Here is a 22665-nt window from a genome sequence, read left to right on the forward strand (position 1 = left end):
TTAACAAGTGACTATTTCATAAAGGACATCTGTCTCACTAAATGAGTGTGGATATCTGGCACATAAGTAATTAAATCTGGAGCGTCGCTGGGATGTCTGTACACACGGTGCATTTCTTACAGCATCACCAGTTCAAAAACACGAATACAAAGGTTTATTTTCTCTGAAGAACAACTCAACACGTATCTTAACTGCATTAGCAACCAAACTACAGAGTTTCCAGGACGTGCAAGTCAGGGCACACAACAGTAACAGCAGAGCTGCGTGTTCGGAACACTGCTCACAGCCCCATGAAGGCAACATCTGTGACTGGAACGTACTGGGTGGACGAGCAGACGCCAAACCCAGTGACAAGGCACTGTCACCTACCGATGCTTATCCTCGTCTCTTTGCTTCTTGCTGTCTCTTTCCCTGCTCCGGTCTCTATCCCTGTCCTTCCTGTCTCTGTCCTTCCGCTCCCTCCCTCTGCTCCTCTCCTCTTTGGAGTCGCGCTCTCTCTCACTTTCACCCCATGCCCACGACCGCTCCCTTTCTGGCCTTCGGTTGTCTCTGCTCCTTTCATGGTCTCGGTCCCTTGTTCTCCAGTCCCGTGTTCCCTCACGAGACCAGTTTCTTTTCTCCGCTGATCCTTCTCCATAGAAATCATTTTTCATGTTTGGCAAATTGATGGGCTTTCGGAAAGGTCTGTCCCGTCCTCCAAACCGCAGCTGCCCAGATTCTTTTTTGCCTCCAAAACCACCCCCAAGCCTGCGAGGAATCCATCCTTTGAGAGTTCTTTCCAGTTCGAAGTCTACAAAGATCTCATGCTGATCAATAACCAGTCTGTTGGCATCTCTGTGGGCCTTCAAGAGAGCACGCTCCTCTTTGTACTCAATAAATGCGTAGCCCTTGGAGAACCCCGTGACCAAGTCTCGAACCAGACGGATCTTTCTGATGTCTCCATAACGGGAAAAAGCCTCCTTTAACTTCTCTTCTGTCGTCTGAAGATTGAGCCTCGCTACGAACAGGGTGAGGTGCGGGTCTCCGGTAACTCCCTTGTTGGGTACGTAGCGGGCCAGCATAGCCCTCCAGATGGCCCGGTCATGGGGCTCTTCGTCTGTGCCATCAATGCTCCCGGCCTTGAGGGGGTCGTACTCCTTGGCTATGGGGGCCCAGTCGTTCATTGTCTACCGGGAAGAAAACCTGCATCACACAGATACACAAGTATTTTAGGAAACAAAGCAGGCAGTGCAAGAAGTACTTTCAGCACTGCTATACAGTATTTTTTAACCCAAAAGTCAAAGTTTGGCAAACTGAAACAGACCGGCAATATCGCTGTTGTTTGAGTTCACCTCCCTGCGGAGAGCCATGGTGGGGAGCCCAGAGCCAGCACCAGCCTGACCCCCCCACGGCCCTGCCCGGCTTCACAGAATCATAGAATGTCAGGGGTTGAAGGGCCCTGGAAAGCTCGTCCAGTGCAATCCCCCCATGGAGCAGGAACACCCAGATGAGGTTACACAGGAAGGTGTCCAGGCGGGTTGGAATGTCTGCAGAGAAGGAGACTCCACAACCCCCTGGGCAGCCTGGGCCAGGCTCTGCCACCCTCACCATGAAGAAGTTGCTTCTCATATTTAAGTGAAACCTCTTATGTTCCAGTTTGTACCCATTGCCCCTTGTCCTATCACTGGTTGTCACCGAGAAGAGCCTGGCTGCATCCTCCTGACACTCACTCTTTATATATTTATAAACACCAATGAGATCGCCCCTCAGTGTCCTCTTGTCCAGCTCCAGAGCCCCAGCTCCCTCAGCCTTTCCTCACACGGGAGATGCTCCACTCCCTTCAGCATCTTCGTTTCCCCGGGCTGAGGGGACCCCCCGGCCCTGCCCGGTTCCCCAGTCTCTCCCCCGCCCGCCGCTGCCCTCTCCTCCCCTCCCCTCACCTCTCCGTCGCGGCGGGATGGCGGCTCCTCCGTGGGCACCGGCCGATTCGCCAGGCCCTGCGGGGCACGGGGCTCCCGCGCGTGTTTAATTTGTGTATTTTAACCCCTTTCCCCCTGTCGCCGTCCGGCGGAGGCACCACCGACCCTCCGCTCCCCAAGCCCCAGAGCCGCCCGAGCCGCTCGGCCAAGCCGCCTGGCGAATGTGGCGCTGAGGAACAGCCGATGCATTTACCTCCCGCCCGGCCCGGTTCGGTTCCGGCGCCCGGGCCGTTCCCGCGGTGCCCGGCGGTAGGTGGGTGGGGTCTCCTCAGGGGAAGGGCGGGAAGCGCCGCGGGGCCGCGGCCTCCGCCATGGAAACCGCGGGAGGCGGGCGGGCTCGCTCCGCCCGCAGGCGCCGCCGGCAGCGCCGCCCGGCCCGGCCGTCCCCGGGGAAGGAAGTTGGCGGCGCGCATGGAGCAGGGCCGGGAGGAGGAGGAGGAGGAGCTGGAGGAGGACGATGGCGGCCCGGAGAGGGCTCTGGAGAAGAGCCCGTTCCAGCTGACGGCCGGGGATGTGTATGACATCTCCTCCGTGGTGGGCCGGGACCTGCTGCAGCTGCAGCTCAGCGCGGGGCCGCCGCTGCCCGCCGCCCTGGCCCGGCTGCAGTTCCGCATCGTGCGGGTGCTGGAGATGCTGGAAGCGCTGGTGAGCGAGAGCAGCCTGGCCGAGGAGCAGCTGCGGCTGGAGCGGGACAGCCTGCGGCGGGAGCTGGCGGAGCTGCGGGCGGCGGGGGCCCGAGCGGGCGCGGGGCAGGTGGGTGCCAGGGCCGCGGGTCCCCAGCGGGTGACGCAGCCATGCGGGTGGGTCGCAAAACGCGCCCTAACAGCAGCTGGGTCAGAGGATGCTTTTGCGGCGGTCACCGGGCTGTTCGATCACAGCGGAACGAGTCTCAGAAACTTTGCTTCTCATCTTGGTTGAAGGCTTTGAAGCCATTTCCAGAGCGGAGATCTTTTTAACCTCATCTGGGTGTTCCTGCTCCGGCGGGGGGATCGGACTGGATGAGCTTTCAGGGTCCCTGACAATCCCTGACACTCTGGGATTCTGTTACAAGCCACAGGGCTGTGGTGACTGACCATGCTTTTAGTTCAGCAACACGCGGTGCTGATGGAGTTCAGACACGGGCAGTTTCAGAGCACAGATCCACCACTGTGCCGCTCCTCCTCCTGCAAATGCTGAAGTTTTGTTACTCTGTGCAACGGAAACTGATGTCAGTGACCGAAAAAGACATTACCGCAAAGGTCTTAAATTAGGAAGGGACAATTCAGTTCTCTCTCTGCCAGAGTTTTGATATGACGTTAGACAGATTGTTCAGTGTCTCTCATCACCACAACAGCAGAGAAAAGCAGCTTCTTGGCAAACTAGACTGCATACTCTTTGGGACAGAGACTTTGTTTTTAGCTCTGGTCAGAGCCTGTCACAGTTGGGCCCTGTACTTGGCTGGGAAATACAGACACCAAGGGAATTAAAAAATAATAAGAAAACCCATAATTAACTGCTTGGAAAAAATCAGTATTGTGTTAAACTTGTACTTGTTCTAAGAACTACAATATATTCATAAAAGTCAGAGTTTTTACTCTGTGAATGCCCTGTTTCTGACAGGTTACAGTATCATGATTACCACCGTTTATTTTACAGCTCAGCCTTGGACCAGACAAAATGGTAATAGACCTCACTGATCCAAATCGGCCCCGGTTCACGTTACAGGAGCTACGAGATGTGTTGCAAGAGCGTAACCAGCTGAAAGCTCAGCTTCTTGTGGTGCAAGAGGAGCTACAGTGCTATAAGAGGTATATCGTGAAGCCAGCAAAGAACTGACAACAATTACGTTTTGTCAGAGGGGCTGATCAGATGAGAGTAGTCCAAGTTTGAGCACCTGGGTCAGGCTGGGTACTGTCCAGACATAAACGAGACAACTGTGCTCCCAAGAGCTTACAAATGAAGCAAAGAAAAATGTGGGAATGCAGTTGTCTCTATGCAACATAATTTTAAATCTAAACTCCCTGTTACTCTGTGCAGTTCGCAGCCTGCTCCCATAATGTACCACTGTGAGCCTACGTGGAGTTCCTGCCACTGCACATCCGAGCTGGATTCTCACACACATTAATTCATCTGTGCAGTCTCAGCAGTTGCACACGTATTGTTTTTGTCTAAAGCCACGCTACGTACCAAAGAGCACGGGGGTTTCCATCTCACATTTAGTCAAAATTTCCTTCCTCCTCCAGTTTGCTGTCAGGGACACTAGTTTATCTGCTCCTTCTTTGCTTCCACAGGGGTATGGCATTGATCTAGAAAGCAGAATATTAATCCTTTTCATCATCATTCAAGATAAGCTGTGGTTTGTTTTGCTTTTCCTTTTGACTGCCGACAGAGGGTTGGGTAAGGCACTTGAACTGTGCAAAACAAGTGCTGTCAGGGAAAATGCTTTTGTTCTGTCTAGAAGGGACCACACTGATGGGAGAATCAGTGTGAGCCAGAGGGTGGACTGTGGGAAGAGTCTTGCTCTTGGTGCTACAAATTCATTCCCCTCCAAAGCTGCTCTCCCCCAGCCTCTGCCCCTTGTCACCAAGTTGTATGACAAACTCTTTGGGGCAAAAACTGCGTCTTAGTATAGACACAAAATGTCTGAGCACATTAGATATCTCAGCAGCAACCTTTTAGATACAGTAAGCTCACCCTTTGCCTTGTCTGTAACAGGCAGGTTAAGCAAAGAAGTTAAAGTTAAAGCCAAGACGTCGGTTTACAAACGGCTCGACAGCCCAGTGAGGCGCAGTGTCCCCAGCTCAGCACCCACTGCAATGGCTTCTTGCTTTGATTTCCCAGCCGTGTTGCACAGCTTGTTACAGGCTAAGTTAAAAATTCACTGTGAATGTTTTCAGTTTTTGAGTGATATAAGTCACCTTGGGACTGTGTCAAGACTGCTTTTCAGTTCAAGTAATTCTATGTGGTTATCTCCTCCTACAGTGCTACAGCTTAAGTCAAAAACCATCTTCCCTTTAAACAGTCACATAAAAGCCCAATTATATGACCATAAAGAGTAGTTGTGCAGGGAAAGAGGATAAATATATGTTCTAGAATGTCTTGTGTATATTGGAGATAAGCTCCAGAGTAGGTGACATCCTCACAGAGAGTGGCTTAAAATGGCCATAACCATGATTTCTAAGTTATTGTGCAGATACTAAAGACCTGCAGTGTTACTGAACCTCATAGTCCCATTTCTGTAAGAGGAGAATCTGCCCCAGAATTATCCCGTGCCTGATGTCACACCAGTTTCTAGATACTCTCCTGTATTTTTATTCCCGAGGTCCGGACAAGCATCACTTGGCTACTTCCAGCCACTGCAGTCACAAGCTTTGGTCCACTCAGCTCTCAAGATAAATGAGGTCAGCTCAGGACAGTAAATTGGCATGCTGTGAAAACATGGCACAGCGTGCTAGGGGGTACGATCTAACCCGATTCCAAGCAGAGGAAACATCCTTTAGCAAAACTGAGGCTCGTGCCTAAAGTAGGCAGTTCCAACCTTGTGGAGTGCAGCAGTGAAGCAGGATGATGAAATGTACAGGTACCGCAGACCCACCCATGCAGAAATTCACCATTTGTGCCTGCACTCTCTTATCTTTGGACTCTTAGCCAAATCCAAGGTGTGATTCAACTTCCCTTTCACTCCTGTTATGATTTGCCATTCCTCCTCTGTGGAGAAGTCAGCTCGTTACTTTTTTAGTGTTCTCAGTAAAGCATTGCCTAAGCAAAATTACACTGCGGGATTTTAAATAAGAGCAGTTCATGACAAGAAATAGGCCAGGCTGCCATCCCTGTTCTGTGAACACCCATTCACCCACGTCCTAGGCTGCCCCGAGGGGTTTAACGTAGCAATGCCACACTGTGCACAAACCCACGAAAAATAAACAAACCCTCTTATTTTCCCAGTGGGATCATCTCACAGAGAAAGGACCAAACTGAAGAACTGGAAGAAGAGGCTGCCAGCAGCAGCTCTGGCACCAGCCGGGACAGTGAAGAGAAGACGATCATCAAACGGCTGTAAGTTCATCAGCATCTTTTTGTGGCAGATTAAGAGAGAATATGGCACGTGTCATACTTAGTGAATCCAAGGATAAATTCCAAACTTTGGCCTAGGTGGCTGGATATTGTTTTCTCCTCCTCTCTCTCTGAAATTAAAACCTGATAGAAAAATCCTTTCCTGTGGAAAAAGCGCTCCACGGGAAGCCAACCTCCACCCAGGCAAGCAGGGCATGGCTTTTTTGCTAATTAAAATAAGCATTTCAGAGCTCCCATGTTAAGGCTCTGCTGTGGGAACACGCCAGCTGTCCCCAGAGGTTGGTTGACATTGTACGAAGCAGCTGTACCCGGTACCCATAAGCTCAGGCTGTGTCCCCAAAGTGCCCTAAAATAGCAGAACACATTGACACAGCTGGCTCACTGTATGTTCCTTCTTTTCCAGTTGTACATTGTTTTCTTTTTTTTTAGGTTCTCTTTTAAACATGGAAAAGGAGCATCCTCCAGAACTTAACCACTTCTGTTCAGAAATGGCACTGATGAGAGCTGCTAAGGCATCAGGGGAGTCATTGATTGGAAGAAAAAGCATCACTCCTACTGTAGAGAATAAGCAATCTCATAAAAATAATGTTGTACAATATTCTTTCAGAATAGATTTTACTTTGCTTTTTTAGAAACTGTTTAAGACAGACACTTTTTGTATTTCTTCACTTCATGCCAGACATTACACACACAGAATAAACGTTTATACAAAAGTGGGTTTTATTTTTATTAAAAGAGCCTGTGATAATCTGTACTACCACTTCTTTATCCTGTCCACCTATCAAACTGCTCAGCCCAAATGATTTTGCAAGCTGAAGATATTTTTAAAAGCTACATGCCGTTCAGCAGTGCATTGAGAAGCACTGGGAAGGAAAAACCCTTTCAGATTGCAGTCCCTGCTGCTCTTACGCAGAAAGTAATTATTTCACATTAACACAGAATGGCTTGCAGCAAACCCCAGCATTGCTTTTTGTCCTGTGTCTTTCCTTCCATCAGATGGGTGATACCCAGGCAGGAGCCTGTCACACCCCACGCCACCAAAGATGCAGCCCCTGCACACCCTTTGGGGTCGAGATGAAAGATGCTGGAGAAAAGCACGGCCAGGGGAGAAAAGCTGCTGCATTATGCTCTGCCCATATCTTTTCAGAGGGGCAGACATGCTCAAACTGGAACAGATACACCAAACATTTCATTTCTGACAGCTAAAGGTCTCCCGTGGTTGACAGTTGTATTTTTCATAAGCTCTGTTCTTTCAATCAACTCTCACAAGCTCAAGAAATGAGATTTATCATTAGCGGAAGCAAAGAGAGGAGTAGAAAAGCAGCTTGAAAGATACCAATTAGGTTCCACATTTAGAAAAGCAGAATTTCCAGAGCAGAAAAGTCTGAACAAACATAAAAGGAGCAGTGACAGGTATCAAACGATGATGTTACTCTTTTCAGAAGTGAAAGCAGGCTCTGAAATCTTTTGATTCCCTCTCATACAGTAGGCAGCATGAAAAATACATGACACTCCACACATCTGCTCAGATGCACAATGCAAACGCAGCTTTGCAGAAAGTAGAACTGCAGTCTCCTTTCAGAGAGAATTTGTTAGCAAGGGTACGTTAGCAAGGCAACATTCTCAGTGTCTGACCTGAGTAAGCTGGTTTAGCCAGGGCACGGAACTGCTGAAGTAAAATATTAATAAGCCTCGGCCATGTCCCCACGATGCACTTTCCAGAGCATGGTAGCATGGAAGGAAGTTACTGCATTTCCTTGGCAGAGGCATTGTGATTAGAGTTAAGAAAAACCCAACAACACAAAAAAACCCACACAAAACCCAAAACACACCACAAATCAATCGTGCATGAGTAACAGCCAGAATACACCTCTGAAGCGAGATGTGTCTGCATGTGCCCTGAACTCTCCTCTTCTATGCTTTATCCAGGGAGGTATTTCCCCACCTCCTTTAAAAAGGGGAGGGAGGAGGAACTGTGCCTCAAAACACACTAATCACTCTACAAAGTCTTAATGAAACAACTTCAGGTAATCAACTGTGCAGATTAAATGGAGCTGTGCAAAAGCAGCAGCCCACCACGGAGGTGCAGAAGCCTGAGGCAATAATGAAGGCTGCAATTATTCTTTTCAGTTTATTATAAAAACTGGGGGTTCACCACTTAAAGTAGGCAGGAGAGCACCTCAGCCTCTTTGCAGCAGCTGCACACATGCTGCTGCCAAGTGAGCCACACAGCTTCCCTCTGGAAAGTGGAGCAAATCCCTTGGCTAGGGCTGCACCAGGAGAAGCTCCAGCCCTGCGAGGGAAAGGCGCTGCCTCTGGCAAAGCCACCAGAGCAAAACAAACAGTTCAGCTCCTAATGCAAGGCTGTCGTGCCCTGCTGAGTGCTTCACACCTTGTCAGAAGATAAAACCTTCCAATAAGGCACAAGGATAGAAGTCCAAATGGCTTGTTTCTATTTTTCATAGAAAAATTTGATATATGCATATATATGCATTTGATATATGCATATATTACATCAGTTCCTAGAAAAGTAAAGGATACATACTCAGTGCAACATCAGCTTTATTACCATCTTCCGATGCAGTGCTACTTCATTACCAGTTAAGCGTTTCAGAGAAGACAATTTTCTTTTTACGTAGAACAGGGAGAGATCTTCCCCCTTTCTTGTTCACAAAAGTGATGCTGAAGAACAAAGATTTTAAGCTATCTGACTTGATAGAGAACAACCAAATGTTTAAAAAAAGCATTTTATTCTAATTTTGACTTCAGGGAAGTGCTCTAATAAAACAGGATACCGTACACTGCTGTAGTCTCTGGGACCAGAGAAAAATGAGTGTCAACTCAAAAAGGTCAGCCAGAGAAGCTTACCTGTAACAGGTAACAGGTCTCCAGTTAATTCTTCAGAAATGGTCAAAACACACAGGCTGTCTCTGATGAGCTTGCCTTGTGTTAAGTGGTAAATAATATAAAGCATTTAATGGCTAACGATTTTCACAGCTTTCTTTCAAAATGCTAATTATCTGCAATGGAGACAGGTACTATAGCAGCCACTTCATCAATAATAAATATATTCTTTATTTTACAGAGACATTGTCTTCAAGTTTTTAATTTAAAAAATACATCACTAAGCCACCTCTCTTGCTGCTGGAGCGTACAACCAGGATGTTGTTGCTATTTGACCTATCACATAGGCAAGCGAATAAGATTGTGCTAGAGGGCATGAGCTGGAACAGCAGCAGCCTTCAAGACGTGAGGAACAGAAGACGAGAACAGAGCCACAGATCCCTTGCCGACATCTCCCAGCAGCAAGCGTGGCTGATGGCTCACAGCCATTTTCATCTACACACACGCCAAGCTTGCCTTGGCAAAAATTCCAACTGGTAAGAATTCATCTTTAACATAAAGGACCTGCATTGTATTGCCCGCCTATATCACAGATTTGGTTCTCCAACAGTAACGTTATGAACATCCACAAGATGCTAAGCGCTCAACTCCCATTTAAGACAGTGGGACCAGACCACGCTGGACAGACCTACAGGACCAGGCAATAAGGAATCTACTTTCTTCATTGCATGAACTCCATCATTACAGTTCGAAGCTGCATATGAAGATGACTCCTATTTTTTGGAACCACTATGCTCTACTTCAAGCATTCACAGTAAATAAATAGCTTCTGATATGGCTAATTAGCATAGGAAGGTAATAAAAATTTTTGAAGAGAGCTTTTTCTTTTACTTCTTTAAAATTTTCCAGAAGACACCTCTGAGAATCAGCCATTAACTATAAAAAGGTACCGTCTTAAGTTTTAGAAAATAAGTCATGTCAAACATTGATTCTCACTGTGAAGTTCTGTCTTCACATTTCTAATCAGTGTCAACCCAGTCTATCAAAATCCATCCTTATTTGGCTTGGAGTCATTCCTCTGAAGAAAGCAGCCAGTTTGACCATCCATTTCCCTCAGCGCCAGTGCATTTAAAGTTCATTGCCAACATGAGATATGACACTGGAAAATCCGGATCCCTACCACAAATTATTTGAGAATGATAGAAACAGTCGCATCCATCTCAGGGAAGCCTGTCAGCACTGGGTTGTAAAATGCAGCCTGACAAGCAGGGAAGCCATGGGATGTCAGAGTACAGAAGTACATCTGCCATCATAAAGCTAACGCCAAGTTCACCACCCCACAAAGTGGAGCACGAGATTTCATCGCAAAAGCAGAAGCACAACCCAAGTGATTAAGTTTCTGTGCAAGTCTTTGCATGTTCAAGTGGCACTGGTCACTATGCAGACGCATTCAAATGTTAGGGAGGGTTTCCTTTCATGATATAAAAGTTTTGGCAATCTAAGATCAATTATTCAAGCCTGCCTGGAAAACTGTAATAGGTACTTAAATATTGCAAAGCCAAAAGGTAGTTTTTAAGGAGCTCAGAACACCATAAGCAGTCCACTAAGAAAGCTGAGGGAAGTGAGGGGAAAAAACAAATTCCACTGACTCCTTGTAGAGCACTCAGTCCAAAAAAATAAACCCAAACAAGGAAGATGAATTAGTGTTTCAGCCATGGATGAGCTTCAATGGAAGCTTTGCTTCTGTCTCCATAGTCGTACAACAGTTCTTCACCTGCTTTAATGTCTCTGGAAGCTATCAGTATGAGATGAGGCACACCGTCAATGTCATGAAGCTTTGTTTGACAATTGCCACATTTGCTGTGATTAATCAGTCTTCCCAGACGATCAGTTTCTTTTGTAGCATCAACACTGAAAGAACAAGAACAGAATGCAGGATTGCTGCATATTGCGCAATCACATTTGTGGACAAAAACCTAAGTGCAAATTGTATAAAGATTGAGGAACCCACATAAGGCTTGAAAAAAAAATGCATGAAAACCAGAACATTCCAGAATACTCATATGATTAAACAGATGGCATGTAATATGGCAATGTAGGTAAACTAAAGCAGTTCTGGGAGACTTTTAAACTAGCACAAAACTCAGAAAATTGAAAGCTTTGGACTACCTTTCCTTTTAGCCCTGAGCTACAGGAGGCTCTTGGACCATGAAACAGTGCTCCAAAAAGATTTCCTAATTCATGGTTCCCATTAAAAAAACAAAATGCATGAGAACAAGAGAAGACTTAGCAGCATTCAAAGCCTCCACCACTCAAATAGCACACTAAAGAGAAGAGAAACTTACCAGTACGTTTTGCTGAGGTACTGAAAATAGTACATATAGCAGCCTGTGGATGGATCTTGAGCATACACGGCTTCTCGCTTTTTAGCATCAGTGATCTCTATGAGATCCCCATGATATTCAACTACAAATTCTCCTCGATTAAAATGTTTAGTAGCAATTACTCCTCTGCCTTTGCCATCGATGTAATCAATCTGTTGAGTTGAAAAAGAGTCAGCTGGGAAAGTATTTACATGATTGCAAATACACTGTTCAGTATTAAATGAGTGATTTGTGATTAAAAAATGCTACAGCAGAGTACTTGTGTGTACCGCAGGACAAAGCTGCAGAAGCCCAATGCACAGCATTGTGGAAGAAATAAAAGGTGAGTTCAGGACACACCCTACAAGTTGCCAGATCTTTTGATACAAAGTCTTCTAACCAAATTACTAATTACCTTAAATAAACCATACACAGAGCTATGTGTTCTTTTTGAACTATTAGCTGAGGCAGTAAGCTTTTCCATTTCAGGTGTGCCATCACTAGCATGCACATTAGCATGCACAGGTTAAAAAGTTAGAGGAACAGAAAGATAAACCACAGAAATTACATTTATCACCCACCAGTATACTTTATTATTCCTGCCTCTCCTTGTAAATTGGACAATTCCAAGAAACTTCTCCTGTCACTGTCATAGATGTGACAGTGTTAAGTGCAAGCTGCTGTTTTTCAAGGATCACAGCTCTTCTTGCACTTCCAGGAACCTTTTCTGCTTTAAAGTCTAAAAAGGGTGACCAAACTAACCCAAATGGTAAGCACTTGGTCCCAATAATCACTATTTGCTAGCAGTGGGAGGAAAACCAGTACAACCCAAGTGCCACAATGAAGACCCACAGCGACTGGCTGTGAACAGGCTAAGAGAATTTGTTTCCATACAGACAACATATATGGGTATTGCCTTTAAAACCTACGGCAATTCAGATGCTGTATCTAGCCCCATTTCTGGAAGCTAACCCAAGAAATTAAATACTCAAGGAATCAAGTGCATTTTCAGTAGAGATTATAAAGCCCCTTCAATATTTATGACCAAGGCTGTGCATACATGTTCTTCAGAGCCAAATATCACTCATCCAAAGGACAGTCTGCTCCAGTTTTGCTGCACTTGCATCTTACTATCAAGGAACTGCAGCAGTTCTGAGACTGAGTTCTGTTACTTTCTGCTCAAAACAGATTAGCAGCAAGACACTGTACAAACAGCACATGGCTACTCAGGCTGGCATTGCACTTACCTTCATTCCCTCTTCTTTTCCACTTGTAATTAGCTCATCTATTTTCCTCCTCTCCTCAGTCTGCAAAAGAAATGACAACAAATAAACCACACTACTGTTGATAGTTTTTGCAGCTTATTCTACAGCTAAAAGGACATTATTAATCAGTGACACTCGTTTTTCCAAACTATCCCATATTTCTAGCAAAACTGAATGGGAAAGAGGCAAAATATGCAAGAAGCTAGGTTCTATCCTAAAAGAACTGAATCGGCATTTCCAAATTTTAAGAATGTTCTTAACAATACCTCCAGTGCACAATGCTTTTTATATTTGGCCAACTTAATCCATTTACAGATAGTTACGTACTTCCTCAAATGTTCAATTAATTAGCAACATTGTAAGTAATGATGTAATCTTAACAAGAAGCACTACCTCCAATTCAGATTTGCTCTTCCTGGAACTTCTTCTAACTGGGTAATAATCTGTTACTTTTCGATTTGGTGTTCTTCCTTGTGTTCTAAGGGATAAAAAAAAACAGAGAACACACATTTCAGACTATTTGTGAACTTATACCTCTAAGACACAGGTAAGAAATGTTTATTTTCAGTTTGTTAAGTTGAAAGGCAATCAGTATGAATCAGTGTTTCCTATCAGCACTCTTCCCTTCAAGCCAAAAGCTAGATCCCCTTTTATTCCTCACGCTGTTTCCATTACTCTAGTATGAATTCTCTAGCTACAAGAATGAGATGCCATTGGAAACGAACTGAAGGTCACATTACAAGTCTGAAGCCCCCTGTGTGCCCTGCCAGAAGGCACTCTAAAATTTAGGTCATGAAAGCTGCTTGGTAAGGAATTCATTAATGTTAGGTCACATTACTCAGATATCAGGCGAAAGAGTCTCAGCTCAGCCAGGAAGCCTCCAACTGTAATTAATCTAATATTCTGTTTCTGAAAAGATAGGTTCCCATTTGCCATTTGTCCACTGAAAAGTATGTCTTAATGGCTCGTTAATTTCTTTTTCTATAGGTGATCAGCAAGTATTTCACTTGGGATAACACACAATAGCATTGCTTTCCAGAAAAAGAAAAAAAAAGTCCTCTGCAAGGTACACAAATACTTTGGGTGCTTTCAAACATATTATTATTGAGAAAACAAAGAAACCTTCAAGATTTGTCAACAAGACAAACATTAATTACAGGCTTGACTGTAGTTCCTAAAGGAAAAATGCAGATCAAAGCCTCCTGGTACAAAAGGACACACAAAGAAAGGTTTTCCTAATTCCAGAAGTCACTTACTTTCTCCTTGGTCCACGTTTTGCTTTAACCACCTTTTTCTGAGCTGGCTTTGCATTGGCCTCCTCAGCACAGCCCGAAGGCAGCGGTGTCTTTTGAGCTTCTACAGTTTCTTGGTTTTGATCAGAGGAGGCCACCGAAGTATTGCACCCACCTTCTTTATCTTTCTGGTCTTCTGGTTTCATAGCACCTTCGATTATATTGCCACCATTCTTTTTTCCTGGTAACAGGAAAATCAAGTAAGGCTCTGACCGTAGCATCCTCTATACCAGAGTGCTTTAAATTAATTCTAATGGTTTCTAGCCTAAGTTCATAGTTCTGTCAAACATGAGAAAGAGGAAGAGAATGAGAAAAGCTCTTTCTGCTGGAACTCAGATAGGCTGTTACTCAACTTTTGACTAGTCATTGCTACAGTACACATAGTACAAAGGGAGGGGTGAGTGGAAAAAGGGAAAGGGTAAAACAGGGTCCAAGTACTTTGTCATGTTAAGTTTGTGACTCAGAGTTTTCCAAACCTGAACACACAGCACCTTCAGTGCAGTGTTTGAAACAACTGCTCAGTTTGCACCTGCCACACTAAATTATCAAGTTGCCATAAGCTAATTGACACCCTGGACTGATGAGGGAGAGGAAGCCTCTCTGGGTCCTGCACTGCTGTGATCAGTGGCTGCAAACCCTGTACCAAGGGACCAAAACCAGTCAGACAAAACCCACAGAAGCTAAAGGGCTGACACTTACAAGAAGCCTACCCCACACACCACCAACATTTTCTTGGCTATGTGCATCCCACCCGGACATGAACACATCCTCCTCCTCAGCCAACTGATTTAGAGGTAGGTGAGCAAGGCTTAAAGCTGCATAAACTTTTTATCTAAAGCAAATCACCAGGTTTAACAGTCCCATCTGCTGAGACAGATGGTTCAGTCTCGCTGGAGAAGTACAGCTGCAAGGCCACAGCAGTAGGACAAGCTAAAGCCACCTTCGATTTCTTGTCAAAACTGGAGAGCTAAATGAGGAGCTAAAGGCCCCGAGTTTCCAGAGGACATGACACTCCCTGTGTTGAGTGGAACTTAAAATATCTGCTTGCTAAAAGTGTTTGCATCAAAATGTTTTGACAAATTACCAAGGTTACTAAATCCACCTTTAAACACAAGCCAGCTTTCCCCCCTGTCCCCCCCACCCCCCAACCTGTGGAACATTCCCTTTCCTAGTCACTACAATGAAGCACCTACGAAGCCTGGCACTTGGCATCCACAACCTGTGCTCCTCCTTCTCATTGCCTTTATTTCATCCTGAAAATTTAAGAATTGTTGCTTCTTCTATCAGTACTTCTACCTCATACCTGATTTGACTTTGAATTGCCTTTATATAAATTAGTATAAAGTAGTCAAAATAGAGAACAAGCCAGTTTTAGGTAATAAAAAAGATTAAAAAATAGATAAACTGCCAAATGCTGACCTGAAAAAGCAGATCAGTAATGGAATTGCAGGGACAACAGGGCATATTGACAACGCAAGCATTAGTTTTTTATATCCAGAGAGACAATATAAACATAGCCAGACAAAAAACAGGAAAAATGCCTGGTAAGCCTATGACCTAAGTTTTGAAAAGGATAAGGACACCTGCATCTTTATAGAGTCCCAGTTTGCCAACAGAGTTGTAGCACTGGGAAAGCAACCGGGCTGGGGAGCTGCCTGGCCCTTGTGACTGTGCAATTAAGTTCTCAAATTGAGGGTAGGGGGAGCACATTTAATGAGGCAAGCAATCCAAAAATCAATCTTACCATCTCCTTTCCTGTAGGTTTTGCTTAGTGTTTTGCCCTGACATTTCACCTCGTGATACATGACAGAGTTTTCCTCTTGAAGCGGGGGGCGAGCACCAGGAGTTTTGTTAGGATTCAGGTAGCTGTAGATTTTGGATTGACCAATAAACACATTCTCCTAAAACAGACCCATACAAAAATCAGTTCAGAGATGCCAGGTACATGAAGTTGGTATCCACAACACACTACAAAGACCAGGGCTGACAGCTGACTGCACTATTGCAAATTACACTGCTTTAATGCATCATCCTTAATGCTGTTGCTATTTCTACTAAGTGAAAACATAACGGTGGTAAGCACTCAGAGAACTTACTCATGCAAACTCCCAGCCCAAGAGGACTTTCCTATGAAGTGTGGCAGGATGGAGCAGTCATAATTAACTTCAGCTTCCACTCTGTGCTTCACAGTATGAACTCTGGTGCTAAAAAAACCCTCAGTAGCCCTGTGCGCCTTGGAAGGAAGGCGGCCTCAAAGAGCGCAAGCCAAAAAAAATACAAATAAGAGAGCAAAAATTGCCCAAGCCTGGAACATACCTCTTATAGCCAGAGAGGTATGAGCTTACTCGAACACTCTTACGAGGTGTCAAATGTTACTGCAGTTAATTATATGCTCTACTGAGCAACACAGAAGACAGAAATCAGTTTTACAGTCTACCTTGAGTGACAACTCTCAATGAAGCCTAGGAGATAAACAATGCTATCCTTTTATCCATTAGATTTCACAAAATAAAGTGTAAATTTGCTCATGGCAAATGAAACATTAAAGAGTTTACACAAAATATTCATGCCCAGCCAGGAAAACGGCAAAACCCTCCAGCATGGTCAAGCACCACAGAGGCCAGGGTTTGTACACTGGCTTGGCCTCAAAGAACATCAACAGTGAGCAGTATAAAATTTAGCAAAGCTTAGTGGAGTCGTGCCACCTTTGCTTTTGCAGTCTCCTGCCCCCTCGCCAAGTTTGACTCTGCAGCATATGTAGGGCACACAGATTTCAGCTGTGGAATCTCAGTGTCTGGACAGGCAGATGCAACGTGGCCAGAATGAGTTTGTCTTGGCTATATTTTGACTCAACTAGAACCAATTTCCAGACACTGCAAGCCAGTTAAAACAACAAAAACATGCATCCATTTTTTTTCAGAAAAGCACGTAAAGGCTCCCATTAGTTAAAAAAAAAGCTCAAATATAGCTGACTAAACAAATACTCCAGCATATGTAGTCACACAAAAACTAAAAAAGTAAACAAAGCACATAATAGAACACATAGGGTAACTTAAATAATTAGCATAATAAGTAACAAACTTAATGCATACATAATTCACACATAAAATACGACCAGTTAAAGGCTCAAATCTCAGTACACAAATCAACTTCACTAAATATTAAGATTACAGTAGAACAGTCAGAAAAAGCAAGTCAGACACTCCCTGACCCCCAATGTTTCTGAAAGGCCTATGAAAGACAAAACTTGCTTATTTAAAAAAAAACTGGGGCTTTTGAGGATAAAACGCTACGAAAGCACTCCATTTTAACAATTACCAGCAGCAAACCCTGTGCTGCAAAGTTCTCAAGATTTAGCGAGGAGTTTAAATATGGGCATTTCCGGAGAAAGCCAAAAGCAGTGAACTGCAGCAGTCCACCTGCCAGCAAAGCTTTCTGGCTTTGAATACACCATTAACATGAAACGAACGACTATTTCTCCAGCGTATCTCCCTCCCCTCATTCCCAGCTCCCTGCCTGCTGCGCTCTTGGCGCTACCGAGACGTGGCTGCCACGTCTTTGTCTGTGCCAGGCTTGAGACCCTGGAGAGCAGAGATTTTCTCAGCACAACGGAGCACATGAAGGGCTGGCGGAGAGCTCTGGGATTTGATGCAATAGCCACAATTATTTCCATGGGAGGCTAAATGCAAAGTGACAAACAAGCTCCTGCCAGCTGCCTGTAACAGAACTGCAGGACGGGAAGGTGGCACGGAGGGATTACTGAGCCTGGGCCTGGCTGCTCGCTGACAGCCCCGGCAGCGCCCCGCGCTTGCAGGGCAGCTGAAGGAGGTCACCGGAAAACACGGAAAGTGTGCCATTCCACTTAAAGTTAACCGATTGCTGAATGATTGGAGGAACCCCAGAAGTCAAGCGCCCGGGGCCACGCGGCTCCCCGGGGCAGCCCGCACCCGGCCCGCTCGCACCGGGAGGAGGCGGAGGGCACAGAGGACCCCAGGGAGCCGCCCGCCCCGCTCTGCTCCACCCGCCCAGGCCCGGGCAGTGCTTACCCCGCCGGCCCGGGGGCGACCGGGGCCCTTCCTCTCGGCGCTCTCGGGGCTCACCTCCTCCGCGCCGCCCGCCCTGGCTTTGGGCATGTTCTTCCCTAGGAACAAGGGGGGAAGATCGGCGCCTGAGCCATGTCCGGCGCGGCCGCCCGCGGTCATCGCCCGGCCACCGCGGCCTGCGCCATGTTTAAAGGGCTGGATGCGGCAGGGCGAGCCGCGGCGGCCCAGCCCCTTCCCGGCGAGCTGCGCACACCGCGCGGGGGAGGAGTCCCGCCAGCCCCGGCGCCTCGCGTCTCCCGGGAGGAGCATCCGCGCCGCGGAGATGCCCCCGCGCCGCCCGGCCCCCGCCCTGCACTCGACGCGACAGCCGCCGCGCCCCGTCTCCGCTCCTCCCCGACGCCGCGCCCGCGCACCTTTAGCCATGACCGCTGCGGCGCAGCCCGGCGCCCTGGAGCCCCCCGCGGCCGGGCTGCCCCGACGGTCCCCGAGGAGCTCCCCCGCTGAAACCAACCGCTCCGCAGGGAGACACCGCGCTCCTCTCGGCAACCCCATTGGCTGAACCGCGTGCCAATAACCGCTTCCGCGCCTCTGATTGGCACACAGAGCCGCACCCCGCCCTCTCCCTGTCACACAGCGATGCTCGCAGCTCCCGGGAACAGAGTTTAAACGCGAGTTCCCCGAGCGCTGATTGGTCCGTGGGAAGAGCAACCGGCTTTTTGATTGGCGGTCCGGGAAGGAACGCCCTTCCGCGGCAGGGCTCGCCACGTGGGTAGGACGCCGCGCTGGGAGCGGGTCCCGCCGGACCGTCCGTGCCGCTCCATCCCACGGAGCGGCGGCGGGCGCCGGGGGCGCTGACATGTACCCCCCCGTGCTGTCCGCTCCGCTCCTGCGGGGCAGCGGCATCGCCCAGTGCGGCCCCGTCAACACCTCATGCACCTCTTCGCAGAGCACGTGGATCTCTTCTCCTGCCTTGGGCGCGCACAGCGCCCGCCACCTCCCAGCGAGGATCCGGGGGGCCCTTAATTCCGTCGGGATCGTAAAACTCTGCGAAATTATCAGACCGCTTTATGCAATGTCTCGCTTAAATCTGAAAATTATATCAAAGGCCATTAATTCCATCCTCTTCAAAGCTTGCCTGGAGAACAGTATTGCATCAAACCCCTGATTCCCTAACAAGCATGGCTAAAACACAGCAAAAACACAGAAGGGCTTCAACAGCCCCATGTCAGGCCTGGTGCATACACTGCGAAATCAGGAAAGTACCATTGCAAAGAGTAAAGTGGCAACAAGGCACGACGACACACAGATCAAGGCATACTGTGTGTTTCTCCTTGGTAAGTAAAGGTCATAATGGACAATAGGAGATTACCGCACAGGATCTCTTTGGTGCTCCATGTTAAGAGGAACAATTATATTGAGTAACGAGGTATGGCTAGTCTTTCTTTTTATCTTTTAAGACCCACCTAACAACAGCCACCTGTGCCTGCTGGGGATATGGGTCTGTAGGACGTCAGCTGACCCCAAGTGTCATTGTCACAGGGGTGGATTCCCACCCAGGGCTTATCTGCAGCCACAGGCGGCTGCTTGTCCCTTGGGCATCCCCACAGCGGCATGATCAGCCAGTTCTGGAGGGTGAAACAACTGAAAACCAGGATTTTCCTTAAGAACAGCAGAGAAGAAAACAAACAAACAAAAATCATTTAAAAACCCATCCACAAAACCACATACACACGCAAACAAACCAACCAACCAACCAACAGGGAGTGGCTGCAGAGGAGACACGGGAAGGCAGCAGGTGTTTCAGCCCACCCTCGCCTCATTTTGTGATTGCTCTCCATGCAAACGGGCACTTCAAGAAAAGGCAAAAGAATCCCAGCTCTGCATCATCACAATTTCTTCATCTTCACTAACATATATTTCACAGAAAGGTGACCAAAATGCTCTGGGTGTTGTTTTGTTAACACCAGCGGACAGGAGGCTGCATCATCCTGATAATCTCTGCTGCCGAAGCAGGTAGGCCAAGCTCTCCAGAAGAGCACCGGAGCCCTTGTTCTGATTTTTCCACCCTAATTCACACTCTTCTTTTCACACAGCTAGGATGGGACTGGAAAAAATTCTTTATAAATTACTAATGATACTTTCCTTCTTGCAGTCATTAAGGAACACTGTTCCTAATTGTCATGGGAAAGCTCTGGGAACACCTTTACTGTGGTTTTGCTCTGCTTTTGTGGGTTGGATATTTTTAATATTAATTTTATATATTATACAAAGCAACCAAGTTTACATTGAAGCTGTGCCACTAGAGGGCAAAGCAAGCTAAGTAATTATCTTCCCTTGAGCAACAAAGAAAACAATGTCACCTCTAACTAGGTCCTGCTCCCAGCACGGGCGGATCGCACGGGGAATACACAAACCAGGCTGTTTTTACCCCTTAGCGCTTCAGGGAGTTATCACCAAAAAGCAAGTACTGAGGAGAAGGAAAAATGTTATCAAGAGATAAGGCTACAGCCCAAAAGAGGGCACATCCATGTGCAATCGCCCGTCACCATGACTGAGGACAGCAGCACATGGGAAAGCGCCAGCCAGGGCGATACTGGGGAGGGAGCAGCACGACTCCCACCAGCACCAGCCGTAAAACCCAGTGACCTAAATATTTATTATCTCCAGTAGTAGTGTAAGGGCAGTCCCTGAGAGCACTGCTTTAACACTGAGACCTGAAAGCCTTTTGTGGGGGAAGAAAAACACACAAGCAAAATGTTGGATTTGCTCAGAAAGGAAAGAAAATCTTCAGAGTAAATACTTTCAGTCTAAATTAACACTCGAGTCAATTTTAAAAAGTATCTTATTTTTTAGGACTGGTTACCTTTGAATTTAAAAGTTCCATTTCTTTCAAATATACCAACAAGGCATTCTTGTTAAGTATTTCTACCTTGGAGCAAGTTCTCAATGTAGTTCTCACACAGCAAGTAAATAAGTGTCACAATGTTTGCACAAACTCCTTATTCACAAGATGAAATCCTGACAATTTGTGCCTCAGCCACTGCACTTCTCCATGAGAAAGCATGTAGAAACGATGCCCTAAGGGTAACTGTTGAGTGGTACATTAAGCAACCTTATTTTATAAAGACATTTAGTAAAATGCCAGTAGGTGCTAGCTACATTTCATAGATTATAATATTACATTCAGAATAGTATCTACCAATAATAAAGGGGCATGTCTGACAAAAATTGCATTGAGATCTGCAAGTTACACGCAAAATCCCAGGGAAACTGCATCCTGCAGATAATACTGCCTGTGCTCTATCACCCCAATAAGAAGCATAATGGTCACCAGTGGGGTTACTCACCTCTCTTTTCAATTCAAGACATCAAAAAGGTCACTTTCGCGATTGTAGGAAGCTGCTTAGATGAATTGAACGTTGGACACCCCGCACATGAGCTGTGCTTCATCGTGCCTTTATTTGAAGTGTGTGGAGGGCAATAATCAAGATATTAGCTGCCAGCTAAATTGTTCTTCTTGTCTCTGGCCAGACTTCTGTCATCCTTTTTCTCCATTTAGTGTCTGAAGCGTTGCTGATTAATCCGAATTACTTAAGTCAGTTTAATTAACATTGCTTTGTCTTTAAATAGCTTAGCCTAAATCTGTCTAATCCTTCATTGGTTATTTTAATCCTTGTTAAGTTTGTCTTAACAATCAGTGAACTTGTATAAAGTTGAATGAGCGGTATCGAGCATTTTAAGCAGATTTCATGACTGCCCAAACTTTATCTACATCTGCTTGAATTTTATGTTAAAAATTCTTTTAAATGTTCCTCTTTTTACACAGCTGGGAAAGCGTTCTAATGGAAGACCATATTCTTGCAAAAATCTGTCAGAGGGTGTTAATGGCTAAAAAGATCTCTCCAGATGTTAAACTAGCATAGTCGTCATCAGGTTTTCAAACATGTTAGCTCTCTGCAGCAGAAAATTTCACTTTGGCAGCTTGTGGAATATTTAAGAGGAGAAACTCATGTGCCAGCCCATCCCCACAGGCGTGTCCTTCCCAGACCGTTCAGCAGGGATGTCCCCAGCACAGCATCGCTGTCACTCCTCATTCTCCTACGGGAGGCCGGGAAGATCCTGTGAGGGAAACAGCGGAGCGGCGGGACTACGCGGGCAGCGGGGCTATACATATCCCCAGCACGGGGCGGCCCCGACCCCGCCAGAGCACTCGGGCCCCGCGGAGCCGCCTCAGTGTGCTGTTACAGGGAGCCGCCCAGGCTCGGCTGCACAGGAACACCTGCCAACCGCGGCAGAACGGAACCGAGGGGCCGCCTGAAGGGAGACGCGTTCAGCAGGGGGAGGGCGGGCGCCGGGGCCCACAGGACACCACTTCTCCTCAGGCGGGCACCCGCCCAGCCGCCCGCTCAGCCGCAACGGCCGCCAGCGCCGCGCGCATGCGCGCGGGCACGACCGCCCCCGCGCGGGCACACGACACGCGCGTGCGCACTGCTCCGCATCCCCCGCCTTCTTTCCCACAATGCCTCGAGAACAGGCCGGATCTCGCGAGAGCACATCTTATCGCGTCCTCGCGGCACCCGCCATCTTGGAGAAGCCGGGATCACGTGACCGCTCGCAGCCGTTCGCCTCCGCCTTCCCCTCCCCCACCCACCGGGAACCGGGCCCAGATCATCACTCCCGACTCTCGGCCGCCGCCCTGGGGCCGGGCCCGCCCGCGGGGGCTTCGCTTTTTGCGGAGGCCGGAAGCGCCGCGTGATTTGGGGAGTTCGCCGCCTTCGCCCGTTGCCGGGGCAGGGAGCGACAAGGAGCCGCATGTCACGTGAACGGGGACCGCGGGGAGCGCGCGC

The 22665-nt window shown here is 47.2% G+C and overlaps 3 protein-coding genes across 7 annotated transcripts; 1 reads left to right on the forward strand and 2 right to left on the reverse strand.

Moving 5' to 3' along the window:
* Window positions 1-131: 131 nt before the first annotated feature.
* Window positions 132-2300, reverse strand: SNRNP35 (small nuclear ribonucleoprotein U11/U12 subunit 35). 3 transcript variants are annotated; one of them, XM_065033444.1, is made up of 2 exons: window positions 2152-2300; window positions 132-1182 (listed from the first exon to the last, which is right to left on the reverse strand). In XM_065033444.1, the coding sequence occupies exon 2, from the start codon at window positions 1161-1163 to the stop codon at window positions 366-368; it is 798 nt and encodes a 265-aa protein (XP_064889516.1). In that variant the 5' UTR covers window positions 1164-1182; window positions 2152-2300; the 3' UTR covers window positions 132-365. The 3 variants fall into 3 exon arrangements, with proteins under 3 accessions (XP_064889516.1, XP_064889514.1, XP_064889517.1); XM_065033442.1 differs by having other exon boundaries at window positions 1920-2183; XM_065033445.1 differs by lacking the exon at window positions 2152-2300 and adding an exon at window positions 1710-1922.
* Window positions 2241-6724, forward strand: RILPL2 (Rab interacting lysosomal protein like 2). Of its 2 annotated transcripts, none has more exons than XM_065033450.1 (4): window positions 2241-2711; window positions 3594-3745; window positions 5883-5993; window positions 6441-6724. In XM_065033450.1, exons 1-4 carry the CDS (start codon window positions 2370-2372, stop codon window positions 6481-6483), a joined length of 648 nt encoding a protein of 215 aa, XP_064889522.1. In that variant the 5' UTR covers window positions 2241-2369; the 3' UTR covers window positions 6484-6724. The 2 variants fall into 2 exon arrangements, with proteins under 2 accessions (XP_064889522.1, XP_064889523.1); XM_065033451.1 differs by having other exon boundaries at window positions 2242-2603.
* A 1832-nt stretch (window positions 6725-8556) lies between these two features.
* On the reverse strand, window positions 8557-18859 carry KMT5A (lysine methyltransferase 5A). Of its 2 annotated transcripts, none has more exons than XM_065033437.1 (8): window positions 18232-18859; window positions 17876-17916; window positions 15520-15676; window positions 13740-13956; window positions 12877-12961; window positions 12466-12525; window positions 11201-11391; window positions 8557-10766 (listed from the first exon to the last, which is right to left on the reverse strand). In XM_065033437.1, exons 1-8 carry the CDS (start codon window positions 18719-18721, stop codon window positions 10556-10558), a joined length of 1452 nt encoding a protein of 483 aa, XP_064889509.1. In that variant the 5' UTR covers window positions 18722-18859; the 3' UTR covers window positions 8557-10555. The 2 variants fall into 2 exon arrangements, with proteins under 2 accessions (XP_064889509.1, XP_064889507.1); XM_065033435.1 differs by having other exon boundaries at window positions 17822-17916; window positions 18232-18736.
* Between the last annotated feature and the right edge of the window lie 3806 nt (window positions 18860-22665).

This window comes from Columba livia, chromosome 17 (assembly GCF_036013475.1).
Source record: "Columba livia isolate bColLiv1 breed racing homer chromosome 17, bColLiv1.pat.W.v2, whole genome shotgun sequence".
Lineage (NCBI taxonomy): Eukaryota > Metazoa > Chordata > Aves > Columbiformes > Columbidae > Columba > Columba livia.